The sequence below is a fragment of the Carassius carassius genome, chromosome 34, assembly GCF_963082965.1.
Source record: "Carassius carassius chromosome 34, fCarCar2.1, whole genome shotgun sequence".
Taxonomy (NCBI): Eukaryota; Metazoa; Chordata; class Actinopteri; order Cypriniformes; family Cyprinidae; genus Carassius; species Carassius carassius.
The window spans coordinates 8,943,560-8,965,320 of NC_081788.1; the positions used below are offsets into that span (position 1 = coordinate 8,943,560).

At 36.6% G+C, this 21,761-nt stretch overlaps 1 protein-coding gene across 3 annotated transcripts; it reads right to left on the bottom strand.

The window, feature by feature from the left end:
- Nucleotides 1–566: 566 nt before the first annotated feature.
- adamts13 (ADAM metallopeptidase with thrombospondin type 1 motif, 13) lies at nucleotides 567–21,761 on the bottom strand. Of its 3 annotated transcripts, XM_059523916.1 has the most exons (31): nucleotides 21,507–21,761; nucleotides 21,162–21,228; nucleotides 20,736–21,004; nucleotides 20,487–20,649; nucleotides 19,225–19,358; nucleotides 18,983–19,066; nucleotides 18,773–18,897; nucleotides 18,085–18,231; nucleotides 17,849–17,983; nucleotides 17,028–17,178; nucleotides 16,358–16,462; nucleotides 15,979–16,130; nucleotides 15,672–15,735; nucleotides 11,148–11,274; nucleotides 10,922–11,070; nucleotides 10,661–10,781; nucleotides 10,501–10,581; nucleotides 9,658–9,839; nucleotides 9,413–9,563; nucleotides 9,115–9,247; nucleotides 8,621–8,800; nucleotides 8,142–8,337; nucleotides 7,660–7,759; nucleotides 7,445–7,574; nucleotides 7,180–7,368; nucleotides 5,895–6,099; nucleotides 5,493–5,778; nucleotides 4,278–4,424; nucleotides 4,014–4,190; nucleotides 1,995–2,170; nucleotides 567–790 (listed from the first exon to the last, which is right to left on the bottom strand). In XM_059523916.1, the coding sequence occupies exons 1-31, from the start codon at nucleotides 21,600–21,602 to the stop codon at nucleotides 617–619; spliced, it is 4,596 nt and encodes a 1,531-aa protein (XP_059379899.1). In that variant the 5' UTR covers nucleotides 21,603–21,761; the 3' UTR covers nucleotides 567–616. The 3 variants fall into 3 exon arrangements, with proteins under 3 accessions (XP_059379899.1, XP_059379901.1, XP_059379900.1); XM_059523917.1 differs by lacking the exons at nucleotides 567–790; nucleotides 1,995–2,170; nucleotides 4,014–4,190 and having other exon boundaries at nucleotides 4,284–4,424; nucleotides 5,485–5,778; XM_059523918.1 differs by lacking the exons at nucleotides 20,487–20,649; nucleotides 20,736–21,004; nucleotides 21,162–21,228; nucleotides 21,507–21,761 and having other exon boundaries at nucleotides 19,221–19,358.

The window sequence follows — 21,761 nt, forward strand, 5'->3', positions numbered from 1 at the left end:
TAAAGTATACTTCAGTGTTTTATATATGCGCTAGGGTAGGTGTGTACAGTTGGTGTGATTAAAACATACCCGCAACTTGGATCCAGTTTTTATTACTCATAAATTTTGGAAAGAAAAAGCACAGACACTGGAAGAGGATGAACATTTCTAGTGCAGATGGAGTACACTTTGAAAGTCAGTCCATTCGACTGTGCACTTACACAGATGTACATGTAAAAACAAAGTATACTTATTAAAGTTCCATGCTAGTTTCACAAATGGTAAGTAGGTCGGTTATGCTCAATTTAGAGCAATATGGACTTTTTCTAAATCACTTAAATATAAAACAGATTATGATTTGTATTTATTTTGTGCTGATAGAGTAGCAGTAGGCTTGACACATTATTGTCAGTTTACATAGATTAACTCATTCTCATCACAATAAATACACAGAAGCACTTATATATATAACCAGTAAATTGTTTTTAAATGTTATTTAAAACTGATATAATTATATCTTTGATATAGAGTTAATAAATCCTATCATCTGTTCTGAATCAGATTTTTGTGCTAAATTATAACGCGGATGATTTTTAATGCTCCAAGGCTCTTTATGGACCAGAAGCTCTCTTTCAGACTACACTGGTTGCTCCTCAAAAGGGTTAATGTATGAATACTCTGCCCTGAACATGCCCTTGATTTGCTGGTACTTCCCATGGAATTCAACCTCAGCCCTGCTTCCTGACGAGCTCCACAGGAAGAGCCGAGTCCCTCTGAAGATGGTCGTCTTTAAGGCATCCACATCCCGAATCTTGGTAAGCAAAGAAAATATCAGAGAGTTGCAGCATAAACACTTTTATGTTAAACCCATGGGGCATCATTTACATCCACATTGTGTTCCAAGTTTAGTGCTTGCACAACTACTTATTTTTACTGGATGCAGCTCAATGTCTATCTGATGTAAATGACTCACAAAGCAGTCTGTCATCAGTGTCCTTATAATTTTGTAAACGCAAACCGCTTGAGTTTTATTTAGTTCAAACCCTTATAGAGTCTACAGACATCTCTTTCTTTATTAGACAAATGATTATGCTCATACACTATCTTACAAAGGGTTTGGGTCTTCTATAACATTTTTCAAAGTTTCAGATTCTCACCAAGGCTGCTGTTGTTTGGTTTAAAAAAAACAGTAATACTGTGAAACATTATTACAATTTAAAATATCTATATGTTGTGTCTTCAGTGTCACCCGATCCCTCAGAAATCACTCTAATATGCTAACATTGAAGACATTTCTAACTAAAAAACGGATGTTGCTTAATATTTTTGTGGAAAATTAGACTTTTTTTTTAACCCTTTAACTGTCACCCTGTCCCGTATACGGGATGCCTACATTTACTTCACTATATTACAATTAAATCTAATCTAATCTTGACAAACTATATGTCGTTGGAAAGGTCTAAGACTCCCAAATATATATTTTACCAGTGTTTTTTGTTAACAATTATGTATGAAAATAGATTAATTTATGACAAGAGTGCACCCTCAAAAATCTACATTATAACAGGAGTTTATTTTTAATTTATAATTTATTTATTATATTTAAGTTTTGAGTTTTTCTCTATCACATTTTAGAAATCATCAGAAATTATATATCAACTGAAAACTTAAAATCTCAAAATTCATCCTTTAAAACCCATTTTAATATCAGACATTGCATTATCATGTAAATGGTACATCAATATCATGTTACAAAATGTTTTCATTCATGAATTATAAAAATTTAAGTTTAAATCGTGCACTATAAAGTCTACGTTCAAAAATGTGAGTGACAGTTAAGGGTTAAGGATTTGAAAAATCAAAAGAAAGAAATTTTATTTTTAAATACAAATATTTCATAACGTTATAAAAGTATTTACAATTTTGATCAATTTAATGCATCCTTGCTGGAAAAAAAAATATTTCTTTCAACTTACAAATTTCTTTATATAAAGGATGGATGAACAGTGACTTACCAGTATATAAGTGGAGTTTGTATCAGTGTTGTTGAGCACAGAAAGCGCTCTGATCTGAATCCTGAAAGCAGGCGGAGCATCGATGAACACACGACAGCGCTGAGTGTAAGAGGTGGCTGCGCTCTTGATGGGATTCTCAATGAGTCCAGACGGAGAGAACAGCTGAACGTCACACTCTTGGAGGAAGATACATGCTGGGTTACATCTTTTCAGATTATTTCACTTTGTCTAACTGCACCCTATAATGAAAATTCGGTCATCATTTAATAATACTTTAATACAAAAAATACAAACCCGATTCCAAAAAACTTGGGACACTACAAATTGTGAATAAAAACAATGCATTGATTTGGAAGTTTCAAATTTCAATATTTTATTCAGAATACAACATAAATGACACATCAAATGTTTAAACAGAGAAAATGTATCATTTTAAGGAAAAAATAAGTTGATTTTAAACTTCATGGCATCAGCACATCTCATAAAAGTTGAGACACGGCCATTACCACTTTTTTTCAAGGCCATTTACCACTGTGTGGCATCCCCTCCTCTTTTTATAACAGTCACCAAACGTCTGGGGACTGAGGAGACAAGTTGCTCAAGATTAGGAATAGGAATGTTGTCCCATTCTTGTCTAATACAGGCTTCTAGTTGCTCAACTGTCTTAGGTCTTCTTTGTTGCATCTTCCTCTTTATGATGCGCCAAATGTTTTCTATGGGTGAAAGATCTGGACGGCAGGCTGGCCATTTCAGTACCCGGATCCTTCTTCTACGCAGCCATGATGTTGTAATTGATGCAGTATGTGGTCTGGCATTGTCATGTTGGAAAATGCAAGGTCTTCCCTGAAAGAGACGACGTCTGGATGAGAGCATATGTTGATCTAGAACTTGGAAATACCTTTCAGCATTGATGGTGCCTTTCCAGATGTGTAAGCTGCTCATGCCACACACACTCATGCAACCCCAAACCATCAGAGATGCAGACTTCTGATCAGAGCGCTGATAACAACTTGGGTTGTCCTTGTCCTCTTTAGTCTGGATGACATGGCGTCCCAGTTTAACAAAAAGAACTTCAAATTTTGATTCGTCTGACCGCAGAACAGTTTTCCACTTTGCCACAGTCCATTTTAAATGAACCTTGCCCCAGAGAAAACACCTGCGCTTCTTGATCATGTTTAGATATGGCTTATTTTTTGACCTACAGAGTCTTAGCCGCCAACGGCGAATGGCACGGTGGATTGTGTTCCCCAACAATGTTTTCTGGAAGTATTCCTGAGCCGATGTTGTGATTTTCATTACAGTAGCATTCCTGAAGATCACGGGCATCCAGTATGGTTTTCCGGCCTTGACCTTTACCGCACAGAGATTGTTCCAGATTCTCTGAATCTTTGGATGATATTCTGCACTGTAGATGATGATAACTTCAAATTCTTTGCAATTTTTCTCTGAGAAGCTCCTTTCTGATGTTGCTCCACTATTTCTCGCCGCAGCATTGGGGGAATTAGTGATCCTCTGCCCATCTTGACTTCTGAGACACACTGCCACTCTGAGAGGCTCTTTTTAAACCCAGTCATGTTGCCAATTGACCTAATAAGTTGCAAATTGGTCTTCCAGCTGTTCCTTATATGTACATTTAACTTTTCCAGCCTCTTATTGCTACCTGTCCCAACTTTTTTGTAATGTGTAGCTCTCATGAAATCCAAAATTAGCCAATATTTGGCATAACATTTTAAAATGTCTCTCTTTCAACAATCCTTTTTACTCACAAATTGTACAGTGTCCCAACATTTTTGGAATCGGGTTTGTAAATAAATAAATAATAATTTATATATAAATAATAATAAATAATAAATAATATATTTCTATAATGTTTAAAAGTTTATTCAAACTTTTAAACATTACGGGTAAACAAATGATGACAGAATTTTCAATAAATTACATTTGATGAACTTATGTACATATTTCATCAAGTATGCATTAAAAAAAGTTTAGTGTAATGCAGTGTTTTTAATAACACACCTCCATAGTGGCTTTTTTTGTTCTTTATGCTCTGATAAAATAGCAGCACTCCATTGCCAGGGGTCAGGCGGCTCTGACGCACCAGTAGCACATTTGATCTTGATTTCAGTGTTTTACTGGTCATCCTCTCACAGAGACGCATCAGGATGCGTCTGTCATATAGGGCGATGTTCTCCTCTGAAGATTACAGACAAACAAACACAATTCACCACACTAGTATTGCATCAGATTCCTGTCTGTAAGAAATATAAGCTCTGTACTTACTCTGCCGGCAGTTAAGAGTGCTGGATATGATTTTGATCTGAATAACCTCATCGAGAGGTCGGCCAATAGCAAATATACACCTCGCCTGAGTGATGTTGCGCAGATCGATAGTTCCTGAGTCTTGAAGCAGGAGTTGCCCACAGAAACCTGAAACCAGACTAGATTTCTTATTCCTCATAGCTTCTTTTCCATTTATCCCTCCATTCATCCGTCTATTCATGTAACAATCCAAAAATTATAAATAATATAAATTATATTAACTATTATAATGTATGAGGAGCCAAACAGGAAGTAATTAAATATAATATGAATATTCAATTCTGTATGTATAAATCTAAATCTGAATATATAGTTTAAATCATAAATATGTAAATGTAAAACATGGATACGTAGTTATAAGTCTGAATTTATAAATCCTAAATCTATTCATGTAAATCATGAATATATAGGTATTAACCCTGATAATATATTGAACATAATAATATTTAGAGTCCTAACTATATGTATATTGAGAGACGAAATGTATATATTCAGAGTTTTAACTTGGGTTAATATAGTTAACTAAGACGACCTAACCTTTAAAAACTAAAATAAATGTGGAACTTGAAATAAAATACCTAAAGAAAAAACTGGTTCTAAATGTATCTATCAAATTGTATCTATACACTCAAAATTATGAATATAAATTTTTTTTTTTTTTTTTTTACATAGAATTATTTTCAGTTTAGCCCTTCCTAATAATAATATATTTATGTCAATTTAAAAAGTATGGAGCCCCACACATGACATGCAAGAAAAAATAAATAAATTGTGCGCACAATTTACAAATTTGTTCCTTTGATGTACTAAGACGTGCACAAGATTACTATTTTGTTCCCTCGATTTGCCAAATCGTGCGCTCAATTTACTAATTCATTCTCTCGATATATAAATCATGTGTACGATTTAGCAAATCGAGGAAACTAATAAGTAAATCATACGCACAATTAATATATCGTGGTAACAAAATAGTAAATCGTGCACACGATTTAGCCTAAAAAATTTTTTCCTGCATGCCATGTGAGAGGCTTCGTACTATTTTTATGTTGACATTCTTTAACATTTAAAACCAATATTCCAGATTTAAGGACACTACAAAACTGTAGAATATGCCTCCTTTAGATACTGAAAAGTTGATTAGTCTTATATGGAGCTAGCAGACACTTGCCACCTAACTGGTCTGTGGTGGGTCTGTTGTTGAGCTCATGGTACTTTTCATCACATCTGGAGCTGGTGTGGTTCTCCATGTCCCCTCTCCTCTCCAGGGCTCTGACTGCATGTGAGTGCTGCTGGGCTCCGGTGTGGAGGTCTGAGCTGAGGAACAGTCAGGGCTATAACAGGCCTGGATGGTGATGGGTTTTGGCAAGTGGAGGCAAAGAAAGGGACTGACAGGATGAGGACTGGATGGGCCCATGCAGGACACGGTCCGAGACTGGATCCCATCACCACATGACACTGAGCACTACATTAGAGAACAGAGACACAGTGAGAAATGATATATCCAAACTGGGACTCGAGGTTGTCTGATAACAGCTGTGTTGTTAGCATGTGTAGTCTGGATCATGGATGTGTTGATACCTCACTCCATTCATGCACATCCCAGTGGAAAGAACAGACTTGTGTGAAGCATGGTGCAGTGACAGGAGGCTTGTTTCCTGGGTCACACCGCTCCTTCTCCACGACCCTCTCTACACCTCCTTCAGACTGAACACAGCGCACACTCCTCACAGCTACACCCATCCCGCAAGACACCGAACAGACAGACTGCTCTCCCGCCTGCCACCTACACAATCATTACATCACTTAAGACACCTTTACTCTAATAACATAACATAACATAAATTCATAAAACATAATTAATGTGAATCAATTGGTTTTGATTCAAGACAATTGGTATTAAGCACTACTGGACAGTAAGTAGTATTGTTAACTAAAACTAAAACAATAAAAAATACCACTTTCATTACTTGAAATAAAATAAACTTTAGACTTATTTTATTTCAGCTAGTTTCTACTTCCATTTCTCATTTTCATTTAGTTTTAAAATTAAAACTAAATAAAGAAAAACAAACCTAATAAAAATATATATATATATATAGACATTAAACAAAATTATAAAAAGGATATTTTGAGATTACTGTATGCATGATTATAGTTGTGTATATTATGGTTAGTTGCAATTTATTATTTGCATTTAGCCCTGATTCTTCACCGGCTGTCTGTGAATCAATCAGGGGTGCATTTCCCAAAATCATCTACTGTCGCAAGTTCCGCTGTTACCGATAGAGTTCAGTGGAACTAACGACAATAGTCAGCTAATGATGCTTTTGGGAAACGCACCCCAGAACAGGCCATTTTTGCTATTTTTCAGCTTTATTAAAACGTGCAAAAAAACATTACAAATTCTTCCAAGTGTAACAGTGAGTGATTGGATTATTTTTTCAGCTTTCCAAGCAGCCTAGTTAAATGTGTGCAACATTATGACTTATTCTGAGTTGTTACCCCTCTATCCTTATATTTATTTGTTACCCCTCCATCCTAGAACATTCCTGCATCTCACTCGATCCTATTCCATTATCATTTATAGCACAATTGTTTATACACTTATTTATTTGCCAATTTGTAATTCTCCCGTAATTATTATTATTTTTTTTTTTTTTTTTTTTTTTTTTTTTTTTTTTTTTCTGTGTGTTGTTGTGTGTCTGTTTACTGGAAGCTTATGTCACTAAAACAAATTCCTTGTATGCGCAAGCATACTTGGCAATAAAGCTCTTTCTGATTCTGATTCTGATTCTGATTCTGAGCTAAGAGGGAATGAAGGATAGAAGGCTGAACTGTGTTCAGAAATGTTTGACAGCATTACCTGGCAGGACAGGCTTCAGTGTTACACTCCACCACCTCTGAAGGTCTGGCTACAGACTGACAAGCAGATTCTCCCACCACCAGATCCGTGTTTCCGTCTCCTCCTTGCATCATCTGGGAACAGTACAGGACTCTCTTCGCTACACCTCCTCCACAAGACACGCTGCACGGGCCCTGTATGTAGCGCCACCTGATGAGGAAGACACCAAGCTCATCACGTGTAAATGTATAGAAGTATGACTAGAAACCGAAAGCAGAGTGCTTACGTAGCAGGACATATTGATAGGCTACAGGGCTGGGCGTACATCTCTGGTTTACTGGTACGATCACAAAGGAACTCTGGGACTTCTAGACGTGATTGGTGATCCACACAGGAGAACCAAACCTGCTGTGATCCTGTGTAAGCGTGCGAAATTATGCACACAGAGTCACAAATCAGAGTTGGCCATAATTTCAGCATGTGCATTCGGCTCTCACTTACCATTCCCACAGGTCTTTGAGCACTGGCCAATCACGGGACTCCAAACATAAACTGGTACCATTCTGGAGCGGGGCATTATGTGGGTGTCTGTACGGATCAGCTGTGTATTGAGAAGACATTTTTGAACCGATCACAAATAGACCTTATGTGTCAGAGAAACAAGATTCTCTCTGAACTCTCTGTTGCATCACCATTAAAGAGTAATTAGTGGTTCATTCATACCACTGCATCTTAGTGAATGCAACACTTGATGCTTTGGTTTCTTGTGAAATACCTTTAGTTTGCAAATAATATTATACCTACTTACAAGCCATTTTTAAACCTAAATGACTTTATATTGACTTATTAATTTATGATATTGACGATATTAACTGTTGAGATTGTGCTGACATTCAGTACAGCAGCACTCTTACTTGTGTGATATTACTTAACTATTTTCTATTGTCAATAATATATGCTGAATTAATTTTGTAACGCAGTACCTCTCTTCGGGAATCCCAGCCGACAGGACAAATGTCCACCACACAGGGAACGTGTTCTGTGGGTTTGGGTTCAGAGCACAGGTTTTGGTTAACCTCAGAGTCAGATCCATGATGGGAGCGGACACACGACACCGTTCTCTGAGCCTCGCCGGGTCCACACACAGCCGAACACTCGGCAGGCTCCGACACCTGCCATCTACAACACTCACACACACACATGCGCATGAATATACACACACACGACTGCAAGAATGAACAGCAATCATTTGAATGTTAAGGTGAACATTAAATCTACATTGACCTGATGCCACTGCTATTTTAAGGCTGTTAACACATTAACACATTTTCTCAGTCTCGTAGTAATGGATTCATCTGTGCATTAAAACATTTACTCTTTGCAATCCTGTTCTTTGGACATTTCAGCTTTGGATGGTCTAACTTGCTAATTCATTTAATTCTCAAACACTTTTGCACATTACCTGGCAGGACAGATTTGGGGGTTGCAGGTCTCAGTGGTTTGGGGTTTCGAGTCAAGCGTACAGTCTGAGTCAGGCAGCTCCACTTTCACCGTACCCTGCTTCTGAACACATGTGACAGAGCGCACTCGCTCTCCCACGCCACAGGGGGCGCTGCAGGGCCCAAACTCACCGACATCCCAGCTACAACACATGCACAAAATAAACAAAGAGCCTATCAAAATCACACCTTCAGTCCTTGCACGTGTCAAATGTTGACTGTTGGCAATAACGCAACAATCATAAGTAGTCTTCTGAAACATAAAAGCGTCTCATTGACTTGGCCAAATGAAGTCAGCATCAAATGGGTGAAGTTGGACAGGACCAGAGTGGTTTCCTATTTGGCTGTACTCAAGAAAAAAATATTAATCCAATTCTTTGCCAGTTTGTGAATTTTTCTGGTATGTTTGAAAGGCTCCTCTGAGGCAAAGCTATGAATCTGAGACACTGAAAGTTACCTGGGTGGACAGTCGGGCTGGAAACAGGGCAGCAGCTGATCTAGTGATTGAGGGGGTGGACTCCTACAGAGCTCATCTTCCAGACGCTTGTGTGTGAGCACATCCACACAGTGCTGACTGATTCTCTGAATGCCTACAACAGAGAGAGAGAGAGAAACCAGAGAGCAACCAAATTCATGTGCAAGACAATATTAAGCAATTGGATTGTATTCTAATTTATTACAAAACAGTATGAAGTTAACAAAACCTCTAACTTGTAGCATGTTTTATATGCAGAATGTCATTGCTGGTGTGTTACCTGTGCCGCAGGTCACTGAGCAGGCAGATATGACAGAGGACCATCTGCCTTCAGCAGCTCTCTCCACTGAAACAGCTTCAGAAGAGTAGTACTGGTATGAGATGTTTGGGGTGGTAAGGTCTCCATACTCTTGCCCGTATTTCCGAAACACCTAAAGAATTAGCAGTTCTTGTTACAAACAATGATTTTTGAACAATAACATATAAAGTCACAGATAACAACGATCCAGTAAAGGTGTAGCACACCTGTATGTGGATTTTGTCTGTGATTGGTCCAGAGATCGTGAGCTCCTCATTTTGAGGCAGGTGGTCCGGTGTGAGGAACAGGTTATAGATTATGGGGCTCTTCTCCAGAGGTGAGGGGTATGTGATGCTCAAGCCTGGGCTTCCATCTCCAGACACCACATATTTATCATTTAACAGCACCGCTGCAGGAAAAAAGAGGGACATTTCTTTCATATCATTTTTGAACTGTATCAATTATTTCTTTGGACATACTGTCCTCAGACACAATATGAATGTGTGTCAAAGATAAAAAAAAATTACGCAAAAAAAAGTCAATCATTCCAGATTGATGCATTTAAATTGGCCATATTTTTAATAAATGAACGAGAAAAAAAGAGTGGTTACATGGTTTACACCCCTAAATACACATTCAAAAGATTGGGGCCAGAAAGTATTTTTTTCTAACAAGGATGCATTAAATTGATCAAAAGTAATAGTAAATACCTCTATAAAATGAGAACAGGTTACTATTTCAAATAAATTATGTTCTTCTGAACTTTCTATTCATGCAAGGCTCCTAAAGAAAATCAAAGTTTATCAAATAAATGCAGCCTTGGTGAGTGATTATTCCAAATTTTAGACATGAAGTCTCTAACTATCAATAGCCTAATGGTTGTAACAATCGTTTAACAATAATTTTTATTCTAAACTTTTTAACACTGGTTTAATTCTCTAAGATGCACAACCGAAACCCTCTTTTTCCATCATGCAACACGATTTCAAAACTAAACTGTGTAAAAAAACTGAATGTAGTTCTTCTAACAGGACTGACAACTGCATTCTGCTGAACGTAGCTATACTCACCAAGATGTGTAAAAACTGGCTTTGTGTTAATCACATGAACCTGAGAGGCGTTCAGAGGAAGCCTGACGAATGTGACATACTCTTGAAAAGACAACAGACAGAAAGAGGTTATTGTTCATATATTTGAGAGCAAATGAATGGCCAAATGACCTCTACTTACCTCCGGCTTCTCCGCCTGAATATGTGTTTGAGTTGAGCTGACAGGAGGAGCCATTGCCCCCACACACTCCACACACATCTTCCACCTTCCCAGAATGCATTATTCCATCACAGCCAAACAGCTAAGCCAGAAAGTAAACAGTATGGAGAAATTTGCTTAATTTACTTTACTGGTTAATGGTGAATAACAAACCTCACAAAACTCACAAATCCCAAAAAAGCTAAGAAGAAAACTTATTTTACATTTTGTGTGTGGCTTTACCTGACACTTTCCACCCAGACAGGCAGAAATGGAACCACGTGATACAGGATGAGCAGCTTTACACCGTGTCCCATCGATGAACTGAGACCCACGACTCACCATGAAGTCCTGCTCACGAGAGCGACACATCAGTTTACACTGAGCATCACCTGGACGGGAGAGAGAGACGTGAGAACAGAGAAAGCTACAGAAGACCAGTTGAACAGGAAGATGTTTCTGGGTGCACCTGAGCTGTGGCCGACAGCAGGGATCCAGGTGTAGACTGAGCTGGAGCCTGGAGACACTAACAGAGGCTGCTGGTCTGTGGCTGAGCACTGCTGAGACATGAACTCCAGCTGAGTCGACTCACAGGGCTGGAACAAACAACAACAAGACACGCATGTCACTGTAAACCATCAATTATTTCACAGGAAGCAATGTTAAGTAACGTTTTCAAGCTTTCTTGCATTTAAACAGTAGTAAGTAAGGACGGAAAACAAACTAGGTACTTAAAAATAGATTCAATATTTTATATTTTTACTGCATTTTATGTTTACCACATCAGAAAACTGCAAACCTGTGAATTTGGTGTTAAAATATTGAAACATAAACTTCAGGGTGTATTTGTAACTAATACACCATTGCTTATTGTTAATATAATATCACAATCAGAGGTGGAAAGAGTACAAAAATATTCTACTCAAGTAAAAGTAAAAGTACCATTACATTAATGAAATTTTACTTAAGTACAAGTAAAAGTACCAGTCTAAAAATCTACTCAAGTAAAAGTAAAAAGTAGCTCATTTAAACTTTACTCAGAGTAAAAATTACTTAGTTACATTTTAACAGTGGGAGGGAGTCAAAATGGGACAGGCCAAGAGTGTCAAACTCAGTTCCTGGAGGGCCACAGTCCTGCACAGTTTAGATATAACCCTAATTAAACACACCTGATCCAGCTAATCTAATCATTTAGGTTTATTTGAAAACTACAGGATATGTGTGCTGGAGCAGGGTTAGAACTAAACTCTGCAGGGCTATGGCCCTCCAGGAACTGAGTCTGACACCCCTGGGATAGGTCTATTAATCTCAAACTAGTTGTTTTTAATTAAAGGAATTAGTTATTTAGAATAATAAAACATTTGGGCTGTTACCAGGCAAATCAGTATCAACAAACTCATCTTTTAATGCAGAGGAAATGCAGAAGATTCATTGGAAGTGGCATTAAGATGTATTACACTGTTTAGTGCAGGACAAGAATGCATTTAACCTGCAGTTACAAATGCATGAATAATGTTTTGATATACAAGACATAAAATGTTGAATACTCATTTGAAATTATAAGAAATTAATTATTAAAAAAAAATCAAAAGATACTTTAAATGTGAAATTAAAATGGCCAGTGTCAGCAAGTCACTGTTAATAAGTGAGTCATTGCGATTGAACCGAATCATTTAAACGGTTGATTCATTCAGGAACGAAACACTGTCACGTTGCTCAGAGACGCAAAACTGTGCTTTGGTGGCTGTGTTTGGAATTATTTTCTGTTGTAGAAATAGAGCTAAAAAGGTAATATGGTGTCTAAAACGCAAGTCTCTTAATTAACTTGTTTACTGAACTGTTATATATATATGCATGTATATATTCATGATGATTTTTGGAGGAAACGATGGCATTCTTTGTGTGATTTTGATTTAATATATGAAATTATATAAATATGTGAATTTTCTGCCCCTATATCTTCAATTTTGTGATCATTCTAAATGCATTTTAGGAAACTGAATCACACAGTGAAAGAACGCACTATAAATGCGCGCGCACATCATTAAAACAAAAATAGCACACTCCTCACCACGGTCTTTTTAGCTAATTTGTGCAAAAACCTCTTGCTAAAATGTCAAAGCTTCATTTTAACCACCAATGCAACGATGCAATTATTTAGCTTACCTCTACATTCTTGTGAAGGGTTGATGTCTTGTCGAGATTTTATAAGCTGCTAGTTTGGTCTTCCTAGGCAAGTACAGCTTACACTGCATAATAGAGCATACATATGGCCAGGGGTTCACTTCATTTCCTTCGAGTTCAACTTCAGAATATGACGGGGTTTCGTTTTCAGCGGTGTCTGCAACACTAACGCCTGTTTTGTCCGTCTGCATCTTTCTTGTGATTTTAGCGCCAGTTTGCCCTCCTGCCCATTATTTACTGACGTAGTTTCCAGGGAGCGATTTATTTTTTTTATTTTTATTTTTTTTTACTCAGTAATTAATGTGTTTTAAAATGTAGCGAAGTACAATACTTCAAACAAAATATACTTAAGTAAAAGTAAAATTACAGATTTAAAAAATTACTTTAAAAAGTATTAGTACACAAAAAAGCTACTCAATTACAGTAACGCGAGTAAATGTAATTCGTTACTTTCCACCTCTGATCACAATAATATAATATAATATATTGACTAATATTACTTTATTCAGTTTGAATAGCTGAACATTTATAAGTACATGCAAAAAAATAATGCACACTTCCCTTTAAAAGTCTGGGCTCTATAAGATTTTTTAAATGTTTTTGAAAAAGTCTCTTATACTTACCAAGGCTGCAATTATTTAATGAAAAACACAGAAAAACTGTGAAATACATGATCCTTCATAAATAATTTTAATATGCTGATTTGCTGCTCAAGAAACATTTCTTACTACCGTATTTTCTATAAGTCGCACTTTTTTTCATAGTTTGGCTGGTCCTGCGACTTATAGTCAGGTGCGACTTATCAAAATTAATTTTACATGAATCAAGAGAAATGAACCAAGAGAAAACATTACCGTCTCCAGCCGCGAGAGGGCGCTCTAATGCTGCTCATTGGTCCTGTAGCCTCTCACTGTAAACATAGAGCGCACTCTCGTGGCTGTAGATGGTAATGTTTTCTCTTGGTTCTTGGTTCTAAATAAATGCGACTTATAGTCCAGTGCGACTTATATAAGTTTTTCCCCCTAGTCATGACGTGTTTTTGGACTGATGGGACTTATACTCAGGTGCGACTTATAGTCTGAAAAATACGGTATCAATGTTGAAAACATAATTTTTTTTGGAAAACAAGATAATTTTTTTCAGGATTCTTTAATGAATAGAAAGTTCAAAAGAACAGAATTTATGTTTCACGAGTTCATGCATACATATAATTAGCTGAAGTATGATGATGCATATTTAGCGCGCTGTCCAGGGAAGGGCTCTGAGCTCAGGAATGGCCAGAACCTAGAGTACCCTCCTCCTCGTACAAGTGTAGAATGAACTCGAAGTGAGGAAGTGGGGCGGAGGAGGGATGCTGATAAACCGTCAATGGATAGAGGTAAGTCAGCTGAATTTATAACATGGTTTTGAGTAACTTTAGAGCACTCCACCGGTGTTAATTAGGCTATGTATCTGACGAGCTCCTCCCGAACCTTGTTAATAAAATATCATAATAGGTTTTTAATTAAATCCCTTATTAAAAAATAACTTAAGAAATATTTTGTAATACAGTAAAAGGCTTTAATATCAGTTTTGATCAGTTTAATGCATACTTGCCAGATAAAAGCATTAATTTCTTTCAAATTATACTGACCCAAACGTTTGAATTATAATGCAACTCTAAATTTTCTCAATTGTAAAGTATAGCAAATTTTACGAAAAATAAGGTCCAATAATATGATCTACAATGAAAGATAAGATAGTGTGTATATATAAAAAACATACATTTATCACAACAGCCTCATGGCAATATTTACAAACCCGATTCCAAAAAAGTTGGGACACTGTACAAATTGTGAATAAAAACAGAATGCAACATAGATGACTTATCAAATGTTTAAACTGAGAAAATGTATCCTTTTAAGGGAAAAATAAGTTGATTTTAAATTTCATGTCATCAACACATCTCAAAAAAGTTGGGACAAGGCCATGTTCACCACTGTGTGGCATCCCCTCTTCTTTTTATAACAGTCTGCAAACGTCTGGGGACTGAGGAGACAAGTTACTCAAGTTTAGGAATAGGGATGTTTTCCCATTCTTGTCTAATACAGGCTTCTAGTTGCTCAACTGTCTTAGGTCTTCTTTGTCACATCTTCATCTTTATGATGCACCAAATGTTTTCTATGGGTGAAAGATCTGGATTGCAGGCTGGGATGCAGTGCAGAAGATCACAGCATCCAGTATGGTTTTCTGGCCTTGACCCTTACGCACAGAGATTGTTCCAGATTCTCTGAATATTTGGTTGATATTATGCACTGTAGATAATGATCTTCAAACTACTTCAAACTCCTTTCTGATATTGCTTCACTATTTTTCGCCGCAGCATTGGGGGAATTGGTGATCCTCTGCCCATCTTGACTTCTGAGACACACTGCCACTCTGAGAGGCTCTTTTAATACCCAATCATGTTGCCAATTGACCTAATAAGTTGCAATCCAGCTGTTCCTTATATGTACATTTAACTTTTATGGCCTCTTATTGCTACCTGCCCCAACTTTTTTGAAATGTGTAGCTCTCATGAAATACAAAATGAGTCAATATTTGGAATGACATTTAAAAATGTCTTACTTTCAACATTTGATATGTTATCTATATTCTATTGTGAATAAAATATACATTTATGAGATTTGTAAATTATTCCATTCCTTTTTTACTCACAATTTGTACAGTGTCCCAACTTTTTTGGAATCGGCTTTGTAGATGGTGCAACCCTTGATTTGACTAATATGACCTACAGAGGCCCAGAGTAAACATGCCCGGCGCCTATTACCTGCTGATTACAAAGTTCAGCTTCTGTGTCCTGTCCTTTACACAAGGTACCACCAAAGGCTGGCCTGAAACAGAAACAACACTACAAATACACATATCTGCATTGCATCTAATTTATGTACAATCACTAGTTTCTTAGCAGATACTGATGCTGGATACTGCATACTTCTACATATCAAATTTATAGCACAAACACAAAAGTACAAACACCAGACTTTAGTCTTTGTACTGCCTTGGTACACTGAGAAGTGTTATGTTTCTATATGCTCCTATTTCAAACAGTAGTTTTCATATTGCCACTCTCGCACCTGGGGTTGTTGCACTGTCTCCTGCGGTAAGTGATGCCTCCTCCGCATGTTCTTGAGCAGACAGAAAATTCAGACCATGAAGACCATGAACCGTGAACCATCATGGAGGAACCCAAAGTAGAAGGAGACACACACCGGCCCTTTGAACACCACTGCATCGAACAACATCCAATGAGAATGATTAAAACAACACTGAAAGAGAATGGAATTAAATTGACATGTAATACATTTTAAAACATAATGGTGAATTTCCTTTTTAGAATCTCAAATATATTCCATAAAGTATTTAAAAAAATGCAAAAATATATGTCGATGCATACAAGTATTCTTTTTCTTAAGGATTCATTGTCAATAAATGTTGGTTATAGCAGTCTGTCACCTGACTGGGCCCACACTCCGTCCCGTCCAAAAGTGGAACAAGGAGACGAGTACATGAGCTACGGTCACGAGGGTTGATATGGCAGGACAAAACACGACAGGTTGCCTTGATGACAACAGAGAGAAAATATTAAACCTTAGTGGAAAGTCTGAGTCAGATCTTTATTAACTAAATCAAAATTACAATCAAAGTGTGATACAATTAACCTTGATAGACCTACATTAATTAAATAAAAATCTTTTGTGGCTTTTTGGTCATGTGTTTTATGTTCTATCAATATGCTATTTGCATACACTTCTCCTAAGAGATGACTGAATTCATATTAACTACATACTCTACCACTGAAATGTTTGAGGTTGACAGAAGTCTCTTATGCTGCATTTATTTGGTGAAAATTACAATAAAAACATTAATATTGTGAAATATTACTACAATTTTAAAAAAAATTGTTCAATTTTAAAATACAATTTATTCCTGTAATGTTAAATACCATTTGCCTCTGACTAGCAAGTGGCAAATCATGTTCCTGGGTTTGATTTAACCAAAGCTTTTAAGGGTTTTAAAAAATGTTTCGCTGAAACTTTCTATATCAGTAAGAAAGATGTCAACATAAAACAGAGTACTATGCTGGTCAAGTGATTTCAGGTCTTTAAAGCACTAGCTTACTCACCATATCACCATTAGTGAAAGAGCAAGCAGTAGCCGAGCTGCCAAACGCTATACGACACTGATCATCCACTCCGTAGAAGAGACCAGGCCTCCAGTCCTGCACTGAACCACCCAGTATCGGCACGTCCTTCACACACTCCGCCTTCCCAGCACTGCACAGACCGTCAACACATCATCATGATGAACAATACTGCACATCTTCCGTCAGTGAGAGGTTTGAATGTTATTGAAGTCTCTTATGTTCACCAAGGCTGCTTTTTTTTGCAGTAAACAGTAATATTGTGAAATATTTTTGTAATTAAAATGTTTTATTTTATAATTTAATTGATTCCTGAGACCAAAGTAGTTGTTATGCTTCATATTTTTGTTTTGCTTTTCAGGATTTATTTGATGAATATAAGTTATTATTTGAAAGCGATTTCTTGTAACAATGCAACTGCAAGTCACTTTTTATGCATCCTTGTTGATTTTCTTTTTCTTTTTTGACCACATACGTTTGTTTAAGTCAAAGGGATTGATATAAAATACAATAAATAAACATGGTGCAAATAAATAACTAAAATGAACCCAAAAAGAACCACTAATAAAAACATAAAAACACTGCTATTGTGAATTTAAAATAATAATAAAAAAATAATAATAATGCAATTGTATAACTATATATATATATATATATATATATATATAGTTATACAATTGCATTATTATTATTTTTTTATTATTATTTTAAATTCACAATAGCAGTGTTTTTATGTTTTTATTAGTGGTGTCAGACCTTTGGCGGCTGATGTATATGTGTGTTATACAGTAAGTGACTGACACCTGAAGAAGTTGTGGAGCTGAGCTCTGCTGCACTGGGACCATGTGAGATCAACACTGTTATATCCCCCATCAGATGCCATCATAAACCCACTGGAGCTGCATGTGTTGTCTATTCCATCATGATTTATGCCAAAACTGGGAAAGACAATAAGGCAAGAACAATTACAGTAAAGTGTTCGATTTCACCTCACGTTTCATCATGATAGTGTGAAGTTTTATAATGTTGTCAAGCTCACCTGTGACCAATCTCATGAGCGATGGTGATGCCCAGATCAAAGCCTGTATCCTCTGTAATCACACAGTTCCACTGAGAGGAGCAGACTCCGCCCAGCTGGGTCACACCTCTCACAAGCTTATTCCCATTGGGTAACACCAGATCAAACCTTAATGTGGTCCAAGAGAGGCAATTATGCAGAAACACTTGATCGTATTATTCTGGTACTTCAAACATTTTAGCAAGATATCTAACAGCTTGCTCCAAAAATTATTTGCACTATAATATAATATAATATAATATAATATAATATAATATAATATAATATAATATAATATAATAGTGCTATCTAACAATTTAAAATTTAATGAATTAAAATATGTTATCATAAATATATTTTTACACTGAATCTTCAAATTAACCCCAACTATACTAATACCAACACTGATGCCTCCGTTAAATTACATTTGTGTGTGTGTGTGTGTGTGTATATATATGTTTAAATATAACACATTTTTATTGTATATATAAAAATGGCTTAATCTTTAAAAAAAATGGCTTAATCTAAATGAGTTTTAGGCATTATTTATACCATACACACAGAGAGTTCCATAAATTAACAAATAGCGTACAAAGTCAGTTTGACAATTACACAAGAAAGAGGAATGACTGTCTCTTAATTAAGTGCTCTCTATGGTTTTAGTCCACACCTGGTAATGTATAACAGCAGATCGGCATGTAAAGGGTCAGTGTCAGCATAAGGGTTGACCTTCTGACCCCACTCGCACACACTTTTTAGTGAAGAGGTGATGTTTTCGGAGATCTGGATGTCTGGCTGTGGATTAAAAAAAGCTTTATTGTTCTTGTGGATTAATATAATGGTTGTTGTGTACATCATTAGGTCAAACAGCCATTATTACCTCTGGCTCTGTGAGAATGACCATACGGACGAGATGAACTCTTATATTGGCACCGAGAGTAACATCTCTAAGAAGCTCAGAGGCCTGCAAGAGCAGAAAAGATATTTAAACAACACAAAGTATCTTGGGTAGGAGCTAATCCTATTCCATTTATTGTTCATGTCAAATGTATTTTACTTGAGTATGCATTTAAGTCCAATGTCTAGTCTGTAACTGAAAAAGTAGATTAAACACACACATACGATGTTGAGGTTGGTTAGGATGTATCTCTCAGTGTCTTGCCTATGAACATCATAGACATCTGGACCCACCACCACTGCTAGCTCCAGATGTGTGACCTCTGACCCCAGAGGTGTCCTCCGTAACCTGAACTGACCTAAGGCAGACGCAAATCACACAGGTGACACTTAATATAATTATCGTTAGTTTTGTAGTTATTGTTTTTGGTGTGAATAGGAATTTATTACTTCAAAAAAAAGTATTACATTTTAGAAAGCTCTAAGTTTGATCAAAGCAGCACTTTGTGTATTTACTGAACTCGATACTGAACTGATTCGCTTGCAGTTATTCTGATGTTAAGACAAACAGCTTTATTGCAAGCATAATATTTCTTCTGTTTTAAAAGTTCAATAAATAAAAAGTTATTTTGAGTATCACTGCAGAAATGTTGCGTGTTTCTGAGCAACAAACAGTTTAGTTCCTGAAAGAATGAGTGTTTTTTTTAAGTGAATTATTCAATGACTTCCTCAGAAAGACTTGTTTTGTTCCTTAAATTTGTTAAGTGAATGATGCAGATACTCACTCTGTGTACATATATGCATGCTTCCCTTTTACTAGACAGAAAGCAGTACGAGAAATAAATAGAATGTCTGAATTCATAGTATTCATAAAACAGAAGACGAAATGTAAATGGATGACTTACTACTACTGCCGAGATTATGAAGTGCATCCGACACTTTAAGTTATGTGACAATGAAAAGTTGAGAACATGGTGTATGTGCGGTAGTATGTCCAAATTTCATTCACGCTACACACATTTGTAACATGTAGGCATAATTCGTGAAAAGTTAATATGTATTCAAATGTAATTCCTTAATCATGTAGAATATGATGCAGCTTTGTTTTGTTCCTGAATGAATCAATGTTTTGAACTAATCATTTGACTGAATGAATCACTTATCAGTCAAATGTCACCATCTACTGGCATAACAATGTAAAATGCAGAAAGTGCTCTTATTTTACACCTGATCATTTCTAACTTAACACTGCATTTGGTGCTCATACTGTGAATGAGGAAACATCCATCAATGATTCTGTTACTTTTAACTGTGATGCTGGAGCAATCTGTTTTGTGTAAAGCAATATATAAATAAAGTTTAATTGACTTGACTTGAACAGCAATTTGAATTGATGGATATGGATGTTTTGCTGTGGACTTCAGGCAAGTTATAGGCCTATGGTCAGTGATACTGTGTGATATTTAACACGTACAATGTTCACTCACTCTTAGGCTGTTTAAGACGTGTCCTCACTGGTAATGTGTGGGTTAATAGCAGGTGAGGTACACCAGAAGGGAAATCCATAGTAAGCTCCTTCAGATGGTCTATGTGTTTTTGAAGCACCGGCCGAATATTCAGCCTCCTCTCCCCTGACTGAATCAGACCTTGCTTTGAGGACAGATACAGACTAAATTTGTCTCCACATAGTACTGTATATGAACAAACACGAAGCACATTAAAAAGCATCTTCTTACTAATTTGCCTTGGCAGATGGGGAGAAGAGTCCTTGTATGCGCTGGTCTCAGTAACTTCAGCTGCTCGCAGCACATATCCTCCCTTTTCTTCACCACGCTGACGGTTGAGTTGATCACCGTCTCCAGACTCATGGGACAGGACACGTGTTGTTCATCTGTGTGTTGACCCAGCTCAAAGCTCTCACCATCGCTGTGAAACAAGCACCTCCATAGCCCTCTGAAAGACTCATTCCTTGAGCAATTCACCCACACCAGCTCAAAGTGAGGCACTGAAGAGAACAAACTACTAATGTCAGGGTGTTTACGTGTTTAGTTTAGACTTTTGAAACCTCTAATTTGTATTTATGAACCTATGGCCTATATCTGTGAACCTTTTGACTCCTCGTTCGTGACTAGTATTTCTCAATATCTGTGAATCAGACTCACCTGATTTAATGGAAATAGTATCAAAATAATAAAATAAATCTTGAGGTCTCAGTGACTCTAAAAAATCCTGGGAAGAAGAAACAATTACTTAGTTTCAAATTAGATTTGATTCATTAATACAGAGGTTATATTGCACATAAATACTGTAAATGTTCCATCACAAAAGACAACGTTCAATAGATTTAATAAAAATGACAATATATACACACTCCTATTCATCTCAATTTATAGTAAGTTATTTTTAGGAACCAACTTTGTAGATTAAGATTTAAACGTTTCTAAAATCTGTAAACATTCTAAAATAGGTCATAGATGTGCCTTTTTTCCAAGCTTAAACACACTTACCTTCTGCAAAGTGCATTGTGAAATCAGTAGAGCTGTTGTTTTTAACAGGCATGGAACCAGAAAGAGCCAGATCAGAGTTCTCATGTTTGACCACATCTTGAAGCACAGGACTAATCAAACGAGGCTGAACATGCCAAGAGAGCTATCACCCTGCCTTACCACCGCAATTTCGACTTCTGTTTGAAGGTGGTTGAAAGTATCCTGTGAATAGACCGATGTCTCACACTCTGTCTGTTTAGAAAGATCAACATAAAA

Coding starts and splice junctions, on each gene's coding strand:
- adamts13 (XM_059523916.1), bottom strand. CDS start 21,602: ATGTGGTCAAACATGAGAACTCTGATCTGGCTCTTTCTGGTTCCATGC. Junction 17,179..17,848: donor CAGCTCCACAACTTCTTCAG/GTGTCAGTCACT, acceptor CGGTCTGTGCAG/TGCTGGGAAGGCGGAGTGTG. Junction 16,131..16,357: donor CGGAGTGTGGGCCCAGTCAG/GTGACAGACTGC, acceptor TGTTCGATGCAG/TGGTGTTCAAAGGGCCGGTG.